The 17,500-nt window shown below is 48.2% G+C and overlaps 1 protein-coding gene across 2 annotated transcripts in view; it reads left to right on the top strand.

The window, feature by feature from the left end:
* LOC138366257 (uncharacterized) overlaps positions 1 to 17,500 on the top strand; it is a 111,426-nt gene that overhangs the window by 62,234 nt on the left and 31,692 nt on the right. Inside the window, exon 2 of one of the 2 annotated variants that reach the window (XM_069327221.1) lies at positions 1,673 to 1,714. The exons of the other annotated variant lie outside the window; for it this stretch is intronic. Within the exon in view, the coding sequence (XP_069183322.1) occupies positions 1,673 to 1,714 (42 nt within the window). The remainder of the gene's footprint in view (positions 1 to 1,672; positions 1,715 to 17,500) is intronic. 2 annotated transcript variants of the gene reach the window in all.

Below are 17,500 nucleotides of genomic sequence, written 5' to 3' on the forward strand. Positions count from 1 at the left end.
ATGTTTGCTGACGACGCCAAAATTATGAGATGGGTTAAGAGAGGAGGACACCAGAGACTAAAAGATGACCTGGGCAAATTTGAGTAATGGTCCACTAAATGGCTACTGGAGTTTAACTCAAGAAAGTGTAAAGTAATGAAAATACGTGTAGGGAGCAGAGGCTAGTTACAAGGTACCATTTGGGAGAAGAAATCCCTCAAGAATCAGGAGGAGAGAAAGATCTGGGGGTTGACATCTCCAGACCTGTCCCCTAAAGCCCACATGAAAAGGATATCATCAGCGGCATATGCTCAGTTGGCCAGCATTGAAACTACCTTTAGAGACTTGTGTAAGAAATCATTCAGTACTTTGTATACCCAGCCCGTCCTTCAAAAATGGGGCGGTAAATGTAACAGCACAAATAAGTGCAATTATGTACTGTTATAACAGGCAGGAATTTTACTTGTCTTCACTTAGTATTAAATCGTACTGTCAAATATATTTTGAATATTTGAGTTTACCTGAAAAGTCGAATAGAAAGCCACGACCTCACCTAACCGTCTTAATGTTTGAAGATAGGCATTTTATTGCGTCTTAATTACAATTAGTACTTAACCTATAGCTATATTGAAACTAATAAAACAAAACTAAAACATATCAATAAATTGTAAAGTAACTCAAGTTATATTTAAATTTTGTATAAAATCTCTATTGTTTAATAAAACTGAAAAGGAAATTCCTGATATTTAAAACTTATGTATAGCGCATTGAACTCGAAAACTTCATCCTAAATTTTTAAGTGTCTTAACAGAAAACGAGGAGAATAAATGGGGAGGGTAAATGTAACAGCCCCATAAGTGCAATTATATACTATGTATGACAGTAAGGAAATGTACTTATTACACTTAGTATTAAATCATACTGTCAATTCGGAGGATGGGTTGTGTATACCACATACGTCAAACCAATCCTGGAGTATGCAGCTCCAGAAGCCCATACCTAGTCAGGTTTGTGAAGCAAGATTTCCTGTCTCTGAAACCATGTTGGTGTTACGAAGTCCCGTCTTTCCTGAGACTATGCTCTTTCTTGTGATAGTTTCTTCAATCACCTTGTATGGTGTGCAAGTAAGGTACACAGGCCTGTAGTTTAATGCCTTCCGTCTGTTTCCCTTATTGTATATTGACACAACACTGGCTGTCTTTGAACTCTCTGGCAGTTCTCCTGTTTAAAGTGACCTATATCATAGTAAGTGGTCGGCACAAGGCTTCCGCTCCTTCTCTTAGTATCCCTGTTGATATCTCGTCTGGTCTCATGGCTTTAGTTGGGTCTAACGCCAACAGGTGGTTTTTGTACTTAATCTCTAGTTATTTCATAGTCCTCCAGTGTTCCTTGGTTTGGCTCAATTCCCCGAGGTCAGGAACTTTTCCATGCTCTATTGTGAAGACCTCCTGAAACAACCTTATGAGCTCTTCACACAGTTCTTTGTCACTCTGAGTGACTCGGTCCTCTCCAATCCTCTGAATTGCAAATGTTTTTCCTGTAATTGTGTTTAGTCCTAAACAAGGCATCATAGTTAACTGGGTATTATGAACACTAATTGTGGGTTGTGACCACTAATTAATGGGTTGTGAGGATCAACAGGTACTGAGGAGTGACAAGTGCACAATAACTCACCACAGTTTCTCCCCCACAGCTCTTCCATTCTCCACAACAGTCAGCCCTCCACTGAACATAGGTTAGTGTGTCGTTGTATTGGGTCGAGTGACTGGTTACGTCTACCTGGGTTATCTATTCTTATCACGTATATCTATTCCCTCAACTCTTGCCTCATGTATTATTGCTCTCCGCATTCACCTGCTTTTTTCTTTACGTTTTGGGTATGAAGATTGTGTTTCATCTTTTAGGAGTAAGTAGTTTTTCTTGAACCACAGAGCCTTATCCCCTCCAGTTTGTCTTACTGTGGACGGGAAGAGAGATGTAAACAGCCAAAAATCTACGTGAATAATTGTGCTTAAACGTGGCTAACTATTGTTTTGTTAAGGTGCCACAAGATCTATACTTTTTTCGCAGCTGGGGATTAGTGTGTTGTTGTAGATTCAGCTACTTTGAACAAAAAGTTACAAGTAGCACGGGCTATGGTGAGCCCGTAGTGGACTTAACTGGCACAGGAAGGGGCGGAATTGGATTATGTGATCAGCCTTAGCGACGGGGTGGGTAGGGGCCTGCTTGATGGGGTTCTGGGAGTTCTTCTACTCCCCAAGCCCGGCCCGAGGCCAGGCTTGACTTGTGAGAGTTTGGTCCACCAGGCTGTTGCTTGGAGCGGCCCGCAGGCCCACATATACCTGGTTGATGGGGTTCTGGGAGTTGTTCTACTCCCCAAGCCCGGCCCGAGGCCAGGCTTGACTTGTGAGAGTTTGGTCCACCAGGCTGTTGCTTGGAGCGGCCCGCAGGCCCACATATACCTGGTTGATGGGGTTCTGGGAGTTGTTCTACTCCCCAAGCCCGGCCCGAGGCCAGGCTTGACTTGTGAGAGTTTGGTCCACCAGGCTGTTGCTTGGAGCGGCCCGCAGGCCCACATATACCTGGTTGATGGGGTTCTGGGAGTTCTTCTACTCCCCAAGCCCGGCCCGAGGCCAGGCTTGACTTGTGAGAGTTTGGTCCACCAGGCTGTTGCTTGGAGCGGCCCGCAGGCCCACATACCCACCACAGCCCGGTTGGTCCGGCACTCCTTGGAGGAAACTATCTAGTTTTCTCTTAAAGTTGTCCACGGTTGTTCCGGCAATATGAATTTCTTATACTGGTTGGGAGGACGTTGAACAACCGTGGACCTCTTCTAATTCCTAGTACACGTAACGACCATTGTGTCCAGGTCACAATGGTCGTTACCATCGTGGACAGCTCGCTCCACACACTCTGTGGAGTTCCAAGAATATTTTGACAAGATCAAAAACAACATCTAGTATCGGGTCCCTGCGAAAGGGAGAAGGAACGTTCAAAAGACGGAACGTTCAAAAGACGGAACGTCATCCTCCATAAAGGAGGAACTAAGACAGAGGCAAAAAATTACGGACCGATAGCACTAACATCGCACATCATAAAAATCTTTGAGAAAGTGCTAAGTAGTAAGATCTCAAAATACATGGAATCACAGCATCTCCATAACCCCGGACAACATGGTTTCAGAACAGGGCGCTCTTGCTTGTCGCAGTTGCTGGACCACTATGATATGGCATTAGATGCTATGGAAGACAAACAAAACGCTGATGTAATTTACACAGATTTCGCAAAAGCCTTCGACAAATGTGACCATGGTGTTATTGCTCATAAAATGCGTTCAAAGGGAATTGCCGGAAAAATAGGCAGATGGATCTACAATTTCCTGACTAACAGAACCCAATGTGTAATAGTCAACAAAATAAAATCCGGTCCATCAACCGTGAAGATCTCAGTCCCCCAGGGTACTGTGCTTGCTCTAGTACTTTTTCTCATCTGGATATGCCTGGATATGTGGGCCTGCGGGCCGCTCCAAGCAACAGCCTGGTGGACCAAACTCTCACAAGTCAAGCCTGGCCTCGGGCCAGGCTTGGGCAGTAGAACAACTCCCAGAACCCCATCAACCAGGTATATGTGGGCCTGCGGGCCGCTCCAAGCAACAGCCTGGTGGACCAAACTCTCACAAGTCAAGCCTGGCCTCGGGCCGGGCTTGGGCAGTAGAACAACTCCCAGAACCCCATCAACCAGGTATATGTGGGCCTGCGGGCCGCTCCAAGCAACAGCCTGGTGGACCAAACTCTCACAAGTCAAGCCTGGCCTCGGGCCGGGCTTGGGCAGTAGAACAACTCCCAGAACCCCATCAACCAGGTATATGTGGGCCTGCGGGCCGCTCCAAGCAACAGCCTGGTGGACCAAACTCTCACAAGTCAAGCCTGGCCTCGGGCCGGGCTTGGGGAGTAGAAGAACTCCCAGAACCCCATCAACCAGGTATATGTGGGCCTGCGGGCCGCTCCAAGCAACAGCCTGGTGGACCAAACTCTCACAAGTCAAGCCTGGCCTCGGGCCGGGCTTGGGGAGTAGAACAACTCCCAGAACCCCATCAACCAGGTATATGTGGGCCTGCGGGCCGCTCCAAGCAACAGCCTGGTGGACCAAACTCTCACAAGTCAAGCCTGGCCTCGGGCCGGGCTTGGGGAGTAGAACAACTCCCAGAACCCCATCAACCAGGTATATGTGGGCCTGCGGGCCGCTCCAAGCAACAGCCTGGTGGACCAAACTCTCACAAGTCAAGCCTGGCCTCGGGCCGGGCTTGGGGAGTAGAACAACTCCCAGAACCCCATCAACCAGGTATATGTGGGCCTGCGGGCCGCTCCAAGCAACAGCCTGGTGGACCAAACTCTCACAAGTCAAGCCTGGCCTCGGGCCGGGCTTGGGGAGTAGAACAACTCCCAGAACCCCATCAACCAGGTATATGTGGGCCTGCGGGCCGCTCCAAGCAACAGCCTGGTGGACCAAACTCTCACAAGTCAAGCCTGGCCTCGGGCCGGGCTTGGGGAGTAGAACAACTCCCAGAACCCCATCAACCAGGTATATGTGGGCCTGCGGGCCGCTCCAAGCAACAGCCTGGTGGACCAAACTCTCACATGTCAAGCCTGGCCTCGGGCCGGGCTTGGGGAGTAGAACAACTCCCAGAACCCCATCAACCAGGTATATGTGGGCCTGCGGGCCGCTCCAAGCAACAGCCTGGTGGACCAAACTCTCACAAGTCAAGCCTGGCCTCGGGCCGGGCTTGGGGAGTAGAACAACTCCCAGAACCCCATCAACCAGGTATATGTGGGCCTGCGGGCCGCTCCAAGCAACAGCCTGGTGGACCAAACTCTCACAAGTCAAGCCTGGCCTCGGGCCGGGCTTGGGCAGTAGAACAACTCCCAGAACCCCATCAACCAGGTATCAGTACGTTGTTATTTTACTGTGCAGATTTGGTACCTGGCCCTACAGTATTTTCCAGGTGTATATTACTTGGTATCTCTCTCGTCTCCTTTCTAGTGAGTACATTTGGAGAGCTTCGAGACGATCCCAATAATTTAGGTGCTTTATCTCGTCTATGCGTGCCGTATATGTTCTCTGTATTCCCTCTATTTCAGCAATCTCTCCTGCTCTGAAGGGGGAAGTGAGTACTGAGCAGTACTCGAGACGGGACAACACCAGTGACTTGAAGAGGACAACCATTGTGATGGGATCCCTGGATTTGAAAGTTCTCGTAATCCATCCGATCATTTTTCTGGCTGTCACAGTATTTGCTTGGTTATGCTCCCTAAACGTTAGGTCGTCAGACATCATTATTCCCAAATCCTTGACATGTTGCTTTCCTACTATGGGCAGATTCGATTGTGTTTTGTACCCTGTGTTTAAGGTCCTCATTTTTACCGTATCTGAGTACCGTGGAATTTATCACTGTTAAACATCATGTTATTTTCTGCTGCCCAGTCGAAAACTTTATTAATATCTGTTTTTAGTTTTCAACGTCTTCAGCGGAGGTAATTTTCATGCTGATTTTTGTGTCATCTGCAAAGGATGACACGAAGCTGTGCCTTGTATTTGAGTCTATATCTGATATGAGAATAAGGAACAGCAGTGGTGCAAGGACTGTACCTTGAGGTACGGAGCTTATTATTGCACTTGGACTCGATTTTATATGGTTGACTGTTACTCTCTCTGTTCTGTTCGACAGAAAACTGAGTATCCAGCGTCCTGAGTAGTTAGCAGTTGAAATGCATTAGGCAGTGATGTGGTGGAGGCTGACTCCATACACAGTTTCAAGTGTAGATATGATAGAGCCCAATAGGCTCAGGAACCTGTACACCAGTTGAGTGATAGTTGAGAGGCGGGACCAAAGAGCCAGAGCTCAACCCCCACAAGCACAACTAGGAGAGTACGTGGAGCTAGGGGGGAAAAATTCTGGCAATGTGACCAGGAAAACTATCAGGTCCAACCCCCCTAGTGTGTAATTATTTACTGGCGCTCGTCAGGGGAGACCTCTCAGGTATTCACGCCATTGCTTTCCCCCCCCCCGTTCCAGGACCCCCCCTCCCCTTCCTGGCCCTTCCCCCCCCCCGTCCAGTCTTAGACGGGGGGTGGGGGAGGCGACGTAATAGACCTTAACAACATACGCGATGACTACCACCTTATGAAACACATAACCATTGCAGAGGTCCATAAAACGATTATGGGTTTCCAGAACAAGGCGCCGGGCAACAGCAAGATAAATAAGATGGTATTATCCAACCTACCAGTGATTGCACTCCATCAATACACATGTATCTTAAATGCAGCTCTTGCATCTGGACTATTCCCCACATACTTCAAGAATGCCACAATAAGATTAATCTCCAAGCCAGGTAAACCCCCAACCCAAACTGAAAATTACAGGCTAATTTCCCTCCTCGAAGTACCAAGTAAAATATTCGAAAAAATAATAAATCAGAGATCAACCAGGTATCAATCAGAGACTTGTGAAGTACATGGAAGAGGAAGGGAAGTATAACACCAGGCAGCATGGGTTTAGAAACCGCAGAGGGGCCCATACAGCTATAGCCCTGATCTACCAGCATATAGCAGAGGGGCCCATACAGCTATGGCCCTGATCTACGAGCATATAGCCAACGCAGTGTCGAAAAAAGATCAGTGTAATATAGTGCTTAGAGACGTCTCGAAAGCCTTCGACAAAGTGTGGCACACAGGCCTAAAATATAAGATATCTGAGTTAGGACTTCCTGAGAGATTTACTGCTACTCTCTGCAGCTTTATAGACAACAGAACTGCTAGGCTTAATATCGGCAGCTACTTGGGTGACGTAATAGAACTGAAAAGTGGAGTACCACAAGGAAGCTGCCTCTCCCCCACTCTATTCAACATATATACAGCTGACCTACCCCAACCCCAACATGGAGAATACATCACATACGCTGATGATGTTACCCAAATAATATGCCAACCGGGACCATCAAAGCCGCTACTAGCCGACAAGACCAAGGCAGCAATTGAACTCATAAACAACTTTGAGAAGCAATGGAAAATTAGCACCAACAAACAAAAGTTCCAAATAATACACATTGCGAAAAGAAACCCGGACCCCATCATCCTTGACAACCAGGCGATCCAATATGCGGAGGTAGGCAGAATACTGGGACTTATGATAAATAGAACAGGGATACAAACTCATGTAAGGGACCGACTAAACAAAGCCAAAGCAGCATTAGGAAAATTGAGGAGATTCCGAAGCCTCAGTACAAACATTCAGATCCACCTATATAAGGCTCTAGTTCGGCCGCATCTAGAATATCCCCCAGTACCACTACACACCATAAAGAAAACTAACATGCAGAAACTGCAAGCAGTGCAAATTAAGGCGCTAAGGAGAGCAGAAAAACACCGTCCACCATATGATCAGACAATCCAGGAGCTCCATGAACTCCTGAACATTCAGCCACTAAACATCAGACTGCAGCACCAAGCCATCAGGGTGTGGAACACCATCGAAATGTTAGAAGACCCAATGTTAGAAAGATTACTCCAAGATGAGACGCCCCGCTCCCACAGCTGGTGGCCCAAGAGCCGCGATTCACTAGATGAAAACCCCGCCCCATAGTATATAATTCCCAGATGAAATACTGACCAGATATCCTTCCCCCATAATTGAAAACTTGAGTATGTCTGTGTGTATGTATGTGTGTACGTACGTGTATATGTGTATAGGTGTGTATATGGATATGTGTGTGTGTGTATATATGTATGTATATATGTGTATGTATGACAACTCGATAAATAATAATAATAAAATAAAGAGCCTTAAACAGAACAACATGTGTGGAAGCATCGGAGTGTGTATATATGAATGCTACACAGTATTCATCTATAGACATCCATATATGGTGAAACACATGTGAAGAACCTCTCACACACTCACAGCTCCCTGACAAGAGGGAGCCAGCTTAGCTTAGCTGTCAACACCCACACATGGTGTCAGCAAGGCGGACAGCCCGCCTGCTATCATAACATCGTGTCAGCAAGGCGGACAGCCCGCCTGCTATCATAACATCGTGTCAGCAAGGCGGACAGCCCGCCTGCTATCATAACATCGTGTCAGCAAGGCGGACAGCCCGCCTGCTTTCATACCTCTCACTGTATTTCCCACTTCTATACTTCCCTTCACCTATGCCTCTCCTTCCTCTTTACTCCCCCCCCCCAGGTGTGTGTCCCCGCATACCACCCGTCACCCCAGCCAACCTTCCTGCTGCTAGTCTCCCCCAGACCCCCCCGGCACCACGGGGGTAATTAATGTATCGCTCACACCACCATCCCCCATCCCCCAGAATAATTCACCTTAATATCAATAATAAACAAAGCTCCGGAAAGGCACATACCCTCGAGTAATCACAGTGAAAAGCGGACTCGAGACGTGTTTTGCTTTACCAAGTGTCTGGGACACCAAGTCTCGGACCTCCCCCCCCCCCCACGACGGCTGCCTATTTATAGGGAGTACCTGTGTTCTGCTAGGGTGAACAGGGGCATCTGAGGTAAGGAAACATCCCCTAAACGTCTCGCCCTGTGTGGTAATCGAACCCGGGACCATTCGGTCAAGAGTTGACAGTGCTCACCACTACCCCGTATAGGAAAACAAAATGAGGCCCCCCCCCCCCCCACCCCCCCCAAAAAAAAAGTTACATTTATTACAAAACTTATCAAGTATTTCTTTTTTGTTGTGGAAATGCGAACACGAAACAATGGATATAAATTGTATTAGATTGGATTCATGAAAGACCTGGGTAAATACTGGTTTGGAGATATGTGTTGATTTGTGCCACACATTTCCGGGTAGCACAAAATTGACGTTGGATCACATGATGGTTTCAAGCGTAGGTTAGTTGGTTATATGAATACGCTTGGGTGGAAATTCCTAAGTTACCTCTTACGAGTCAAAGCTTTAGGCAGTTTATCAAAATTGGTCTTTGAAGTGTTGTTGAGCTGGTTGACCATGAACCAGGTCAGGCCAGGTCAGAGACCGGGCCGCGGGGACGTTGATCCCCGCGGAACTATCACAAGATAACCATTTGGACCTCGAGACGGGACAGCACCAGTGATGTAAATAGTATTAGCATTGCTGTAGGGTCCCTGGATATAAACATTCTCATAATCCTATATCCTCCATCCTCCTGGCCGCCGCTATATTTGCTCGGTTATGTAAAATGGGAGGTGGGGGGGGGCAGGGGGGGAGGGGTTGTAATGGATGTTGGGTAGAAGGGGTGTAGTGGGTGGTGTAGGCCCCAGCCCCCCCCCCCTTCACACACCCACAGGGTGAATCTCGTCCTCAACACTTTGGCATTGTTGCCAGTGCCGGGGACACCCCCCCCCCATCCCCTGACGGTCCCTGGGAAGTGGGGGTAGAATGGTAGCAGTGTGGGGGTGGTGGCGGGGGGGGGGGATGAGTGACTGGTAAGGGGGCATCCAACCCCCCTTTTTTGCCATTCCGGAAAAAAGTCAATTTGAGCGTAGCCAGAAACAGGCGTATCCAACGAATCCGCCTTACAAAGCCAACATAAAGCCAACAATCCACCAGACAAAGCCAACAATCCACCAGACAAAGCCAACAATCCACCAGACAAAGCCAACAATCCACCTCACAAAGCCAACATAACATGAGCCAGGGAAGTGAGAGGAAGGATTGAGAACCTTAAACTCCGCGGAAGTCACTACACTCCTCATATTTTTCAAATCACTGGTACTTTCTCGCCTCTAGGAGAGTACTAGGAGTACTGTTCGGTACTCGCTTTCCCCTACAGAGCAGGAGAACGTTGGGATATAGAGGGAATACAGAGAACATATACGGCACGCATAGACACGATAAAACATCTAAACTATTGGGACCGTCTCAAAGCTCTCAAAATGTTCTCTTTGGCAAGGAGACGAGAAAGGTATCAAATAATATATACATGGAAGATACTGGAGGGCCAGGTCCCAAGTTTACACAGTAGAATAACAACATACTGGAGCGAAAGGTACGGAAGGAAATGCAGAATAGAACCAATGAGGAGTAGAGGTGCCATAGGTACAATCGGAGAACACTGAACAACAGAGGTCCAGTGAGGAGTAGAGGTGCCATAGACACAATCAGAGAACACTGAACAACAGAGGTCCAGTGAGGAGTAGAGGTGCCATAGACACAATCGGAGAACACTGAACAACAGAGGTCCAGTGAGGAGTAGAGGTGCCATAGACACAATCAGAGAACACTGAACAACAGAGGTCCAGTGAAGAGTAGAGGTGCCATAGGTACAATCATAGATCAATATGAAATCAGAGGTCTACGGCTATTCAGGTGGACTTTTTCAACTAAAACAATTGGAAAGGTTCATGCAACAGGTAGCAGACCACCTGTTTTAATTGTTGCTCTTCCTGTTGTTGATCTTTAGGGATCAATATTTCTGACCAGGCTTGGTGGTTGGTGGTCACTGGCCCATATTTACACACGTCTAAAACCTTCGCCGCACTCCAAGCTCCAAGTGAGCTCCGGGCTCTCACCCGCGGGGTTCAGGGTTCGAGCTTGCTAGAGCCCAGGTGAATGGAATTTTCAGACATCCCATGGGATATCCCACGAGACCAAGCAACAGCCTGGTGGACCAAACTCTCACAAGTCAAGCCTGGCCTCGGGCCGGGCTTGGGGAGTAGAACAACTCCCAGAACCCCATCAACCAGGTATATGTGGGCCTGCGGGCCGCTCCAAGCAACAGCCTGGTGGACCAAACTCTCACAAGTCAAGCCTGGCCTCGGGCCGGGCTTGGGGAGTAGAACAACTCCCAGAACCCCATCAACCAGGTATCAAGTTCTCAGAAGGCAAGACTGGCCCCATGTCAGGCGTAGGGAGTAGATCAACTCTGGGAACCCATTCCAGGTCACCTATCGAGGCCCAGGCATAGAAAATGTTAATAATACGTTGCTTTGGTTTTTTTCTTACAAATTCGTCGCATTTTTAACGCTTCGGTTGATTCTGTTAAAAAATTGTTGAGTATTAGTTGGGAGGACAAGTTGGCGGGCTGCCGCCTCCACACGGGCGGCTGGGGGGAAGGTTTTCCTCTGTCCCGTTGATCAATTATGTTGTGTTAAAGTTGAGGGTTGGGAACCGGTGCCAGGTGAGGCCAGGCGTTCACACACACTGGAGGAACGCCTCGTCTTCCAGGTCTGGTAGGTCTTGGGTTACCTGTTGAGTATTTCCAGGGTTGTTCTGTGTCCACGGTGTCTGGTCTGTAGCCAGCCTCCCCTGGTGGGTGTCTGGTGTGTGGCCAGCCTCCCCTGGTGGGTGTCTGGTGTGTGGCCAGCCTCCCCCTGGTGGGTGTGTGGCCAGCCTCCCCTGGTGGGTGTCTGGTCTGTAGCCAGCCTCCCCTGGTGGGTGTCTGGTGTGTGGCCAGCCTCCCCTGGTGGGTGTCTGGTGTGTGGCCAGCCTCCCCTGGTGGGTGTCTGGTGTGTAGCCAGCCTCCCCTGGTGGGTGTCTGGTGTGTGGCCAGCCTCCCCTGGTGGGTGTCTGGTGTGTGGCCAGCCTCCCCCTGGTGGGTGTCTGGTGTGTGGCCAGCCTCCCCCTGGTGGGTGTCTGGTGTGTGGCCAGCCTCCCCTGGTGGGTGTCTGGTGTGTGGCCAGCCTCCCCTGGTGGGTGTCTGGTGTGTGGCCAGCCTCCCCTGGTGGGTGTCTGGTGTGTGGCCAGCCTCCCCTGGTGGGTGTCTGGTGTGTGGCCAGCCTCCCCTGGTGGGTGTCTGGTGTGTGGCCAGCCTCCCCTGGTGGGTGGCTAGCCTCCCCTGGTGGGTGGCTAGCCTCCCCTGGTGGGTGGCTAGCCTCCCCTGGTGGGTGGCCAGCCTCCCCTGGTGGGTGGCTAGCCTCCCCTGGTGGTTACCACAGCTCCGAGACCACAGCTCATCAATTACTAAAATGTCCACGAAACCTTTACATCTTTACCTAATCAATCATGGCGGCTGTGTTTACATAAACAGGTTATGAGCACCGAAGCGCTACGAGGTTGTTTATAACAATAACAACCTTGGGTTGTGGAGTTTACAAGCTGGTAAACTGTTTACTATATGTAAACACCGCCGCCATGATTGAGGAAAGATGTAGAGGTTTCGTAAGTGGCTGGGTAATTGCTTGATAAATTTTTTTGCATGATCCAATCCTGTCTACGGCGGAGAGAAGCAAATGTATATATGTTGTGTAGTGAGGTGTTTGCGTCAGTGAGGCCCACACACTCGGTATGTTTAGCGAGAAGTGCGTGCGGATCAAGTAGGCTGTGTGTCCAGCAGTCCGCATATCGGCATATCCACTTTAATGTGGGGGAGTTGAAGGTCTGTTGACGCTCGGGCTAAGAAGCTCCAGGTTAACAAACCTCGCTTACTCTAGAGGCTACCTTGAGGTCCTTCCGGGGATCAATGTCTCCGCGGCCCGGTCTCTGACCAGGCCGCCTGGTTGCTGAAGGCGTGAGCCAATTTCTCCGTGACAAATATCAAATTTAACTTGTCAAGTTGTCCAATAGACAATTTGGTAAGTTTCTGCAGGCAGTTCCGACTATATGTGGGCCTGCAGGCCGCTCCAAGCAACAGCCTGGTGGACCAAACTCTCACAAGTCAAGCCTGGCCTCGGGCCGGGCTTGGGGAGTAGAAGAACTCCCAGAACCCCATCAACCAGGTATCAACCAGCTTATGCGAGAGGATGGATTGTGTGGACTGGCTGCCTGAGCGCGCTAAGAACCGCTCCTATATCAATAGTTGTCATCATATGTAGACTATGTGTGGGGGGGGGGGAGAGGCTGGAGAGGCACAGGTGAAGGGAAAGTTGAAAAAATTGGAAATATAGTGTGAGTTATGATAGCAGGCGGGCTGTCCGCCTTGCTGACACCATGTTATGATAGCAGGCGGGCTGTCCGCCTTGCTGACACCATGTTATGATAGCAGGCGGGCTGTCCGCCTTGCTGACACCATGTTATGATAGCAGGCGGGCTGTCCGCCTTGCTGATACCATGTGTGGGTGTTGGCAGCTAAGCTAAGCTGGCTCCCTCTTGTCAGAGAGCTGTGAGTGTGTGAGAGGTTCTTCACATGTGTTTCACCATATATGGATGTCCATAGATGAATACTGTGTAGCATTCATATATACATATTCTCGATGCTTCGATCGAGACACGTTACCTAATGGATTCTAATGGAATGCATTAGGCAGTGATGTGGTGGAGGCTGACTCCATACACAGTTTCAACTGTAGATATGATAGAGCCCAATAGGCTCAGGAACCTGTACACCAGTTGATTGACAGTTGAGAGGCGGGACCAAAGAGCCAGAGCTCAACCCCCGCAAGCACAACTAGGCGAGTACAGATGTTCTGAGAGCCTGTTTGAGTGTCTTTTTAAGACACTCAAGATTTTAAGATTCTTTGTTAAGAGCGGGGAAGGAATTTCTGATCATTTCGTCAAGGAATTACGCATTGTGGGGCTCCATGTAGCTGGTGGTGGTGTAGGCCTTGGAGCCGGGGTTCGACCCCCATCCCGTCTTTATGGCCCTCCCCTTAACCCCCCCCGGGGGAGGGGGGGGGAGAGCATGCCTGATGTGGAGGGGCAGCTGCCTGCCTTCGTTGGTGGCTGTATCCTGCCATTACCTCCTGCCCTTCCCCTCTCTCACACACATCCTGCCCTCCACATCTCCGCTACTTCCCTCCCCTCCGCCTCCACTCCCCCCTCTCCCCACACCCACACTTCCAGTGCCCAAACGTTCCTCTCTATGAATGTTAATAGCTCGTATAGATTGAATGTGGTGCTAGCAAGACGGTCCACGCTGGAAGCGCCGGACAGCACGAATAACCGTATGTAATAGTTCCTGTATCCTACTGTATCCTACTGTATCTACCCTCGGTAACGGGGGTCCTTTGTACCTGGTTGAGGTCAGCGTGGATTTACAGCGGGAAGCCTATCCCGTCTGTCACAGTTACTCAACCACTGTGACATAATCACGCCAGCATGAGAAGAACACCAAAATGGAGCTGTAACAGACTTCGTAAAGGCATTTGATACGTGTAACCATGGAGTAATAATAGCCCATGAAATGAGATCAATAGGAATAACAGTAAAAGTAAAATAACAACGTACTAGAGTGAACGATATGGAAGAAAATGCAATATAGAACTAGTGAAGAGCAGAGGTGCCATAGGCACAATCAGAGAACACTGTATAAATATCAGAGGTCCGCGGTTGTTCAACGTCCTCCCAGCGAGTATAAGAAATATTGCCGGAACAACCGTGGACATTTTCAAGAGAAAACTAGATTGTTTCCTTCAAGCAGTGCCGGACCAACCGGGCTGTGGTGGGTATGTGGGCCTGCGGGCCGCTCCAAGCAACAGCCTGGTGGACCAAACTCTCACAAGTCGAGCCTGGCCTCGGGCCGGGCTTGGGGAGTAGATCATCTCCCGGAACCCCATCAACCAGGTATCCAGCAAGTAGCTGAGGGCGCCGGAGTCTATACGATTGCTTGTGGTGATTGTAACTAAGGTTATTATGACCAAACAATCATGGATGTAAAGACCCGCGTCACCAAACACGAGCTCTCTTAGATATGAGCAGATTGATGATAAAGATTAAGCCACTCAAAAGGTGGCACGGGCATGAATAGCCCGTAAAGATATGAGCAAGAAAGCTCGACTGTATATAAACGTGCAAGTGAGAACCATCCCAAAATTATATGGGAGGATTTTTGTATAATTTATCCCCAACACTGTGACTTCAAAAAGAAAAATAATAGCATCTACTTTTTATCAACAATAATCCAAATTTTAATCTCCTCGGGGCCGGTAGTTACCAGGGGCCAGATTCACGAAAGCACTTACGAACGTGTACATCTTTCCTCAATCTTTGGCGGCTTTGTTTACAATTATTAAACAGTTAATGAGCTCCGAAGCACCAGGAGGCTGTTTATAACAATAACAACAGTTGATTGGCAAGTTTGCATGCTTGTAAACTGTTTAATAAATGTAACCAAAGCCGTCAAAGATTGAGGAAAGATGTACACGTTCGTAAGTGCTTGCGTAAGTGCTTTCGTGAATCTGGCCCCAGGTCTGGTGAGTGATTATGTAACAAGGTTATTACCCAGTGCTTACTCCTTCCCTCAGGACACCTGTCTTGACGCCATATAAGCAGCTACAGGTGTTATTCTCTCTTTACGGGCTCGCCATATCCCGTGCTATATGGACACTTCGTTTTGAGTAGCTAAATCTAAAACAGAACAACGTTATTCTCGCTGACACTGACATTCTGTCTTAGAAAAGCAGTTGAAGAATGGGACTCACTAGTGATCATCCTGCTTCGCCATCCGCCACCAAGATAATGTTATTAAAACAAGACTAAAACCAGCGCGCTAAAAACGGGAGACATGTCCCGTCACGCAGGGTGCAGTCCCACCTCCACACATCTCCAGTATCATCTATAGATACTGGTAATGGCTCAAAAGGACCACCACTTACGGGCTATTCATGCCCGTGCCACCTTTTGGGTGGCTTAATCTTCATCAATCAATCAATCAGTGCGCTAAAGCAGAAGCGGAAAAGAAAAGGGAGAAAAGGAGGAAACCCCACCTCCACCTCCATTTAAAACTTTGACCCAAATATCACAGTAACAATTTTATCGCGAATAACCCAACTCAATTACGGGCTCACCATAGCCCGTGCTACATCATGGACATTTTGTTCTGAGTAGCTAAATCTAAAACAACAACAACAACAACGTCATTCTGTATATTCATGCCCGTGCCACCTCTTGCTTGGCTTAATCATCATCATCATCATCATCAATCATCATTCTCGCTCACTGCTGAAGACGGTCCCGGTTTGGCACCGAAATATTCACTCTATTTTCCTTATGGTTTCAAAATAGACGGTTATTATTTTCATTAATTAGTGCGCTATTGCACTTCAATATTTACTTGGATCGTTAACACGCAGTACAGATAACCAACGTCTGGGTTATCTAGCACAACTAGGTGAGTACACATGTGAAATGTTGAGCCGGCCTGGACCCACAACAGGCCGTGTGATCCACGACTTGTTCACGGATCAGGACGGTCTGAAACGTACAAATCCACAAGGGCCGTGACGAGGATTCGAACCTACGTCCGCGAGCATCCCAGACACTGCCTTAATCGTCTGACACATCATCACTTGATCTGAGATGTGTGGGGGGTTAATGTGATCTGCTCTCTGCCCGCTGTATTGACTCAGGCATCAACATTTCCACTAACTGGTACACCAGATTGTTAGTGTCGACGAGTCCCACCAGGGTCGTCGAGGCCCCGTGCGGCACGAGGCTGTCTGCACCATTTGTGCTCCATTTTCATATTTTTTCTGGACTCCTGCATACTCTTGGGTCGAATTACGTTAGGAAATCATTGTTTACGGTTAGGCTGAGTGAGGTTAGGGAAATCTGTTTACAATAGGTTAGGCTGAGTGAGGTTAGGGAAATCTGTTTACAATAGGTTAGGCTGAGTGAGGTTAGGGAAATCTGTTTACAATAGGTTAGGCTGAGTGAGGTTAGGGAAATCTGTTTACAATAGGTTAGGCTGAGTGAGGTTAGGGAAATCTGTTAACAATAGGTTAGGCTGAGTGAGGTTAGGGAAATCTGTTTACAATAGGTTAGGCTGAGTGAGGTTAGGGAAATCTGTTTACAATAGGTTAGGCTGAGTGAGGTTAGGGAAATCTGTTTACAATAGGTTAGGCTGAGTGAGGTTAGGGAAATCTGTTTACAATAGGTTAGGCTGAGTGAGGTTAGGGAAATCTGTTAACAATAGGTTAGGCTGAGTGAGGTTAGGGAAATCTGTTTACAATAGGTTAGGCTGAGTGAGGTTAGGGAAATCTGTTTACAATAGGTTAGGCTGAGTGAGGTTAGGGAAATCTGTTTACAATAGGTTAGGCTGAGTGAGGTTAGGGAAATCTGTTTACAATAGGTTAGGCTGAGTGAGGTTAGGGAAATCTGTTTACAATAGGTTAGGCTGGGTGAGGTTAGGGAAATCTGTTTACAATAGGTTAGGCTGAGTGAGGTTAGGGAAATCTGTTTACAATAGGTTAGGCTGAGTGAGGTTAGGGAAATCTGTTTACAATAGGTTAGGCTGGGTGAGGTTAGGGAAATCTGTTTACAATAGGTTAGGCTGAGTGAGGTTAGGGAAATCTGTTTACAATAGGTTAGGCTGAGTGAGGTTAGGGAAATCTGTTTACAATAGGTTAGGCTGAGTGAGGTTAGGGAAATCTGTTTACAATAGGTTAGGCTGAGTGAGGTTAGGGAAATCTGTTTACAATAGGTTAGGCTGAGTGAGGTTAGGGAAATCTGTTTACAATAGGTTAGGCTGAGTGAGGTTAGGGAAATCTGTTTACAATAGGTTAGGCTGAGTGAGGTTAGGGAAATCTGTTTACAATAGGTTAGGCTGGGTGAGGTTAGGGAAATCTGTTTACAATAGGTTAGGCT

The sequence above is a fragment of the Procambarus clarkii genome, chromosome 19 (assembly GCF_040958095.1).
Source record: "Procambarus clarkii isolate CNS0578487 chromosome 19, FALCON_Pclarkii_2.0, whole genome shotgun sequence".
Taxonomy (NCBI): Eukaryota; Metazoa; Arthropoda; class Malacostraca; order Decapoda; family Cambaridae; genus Procambarus; species Procambarus clarkii.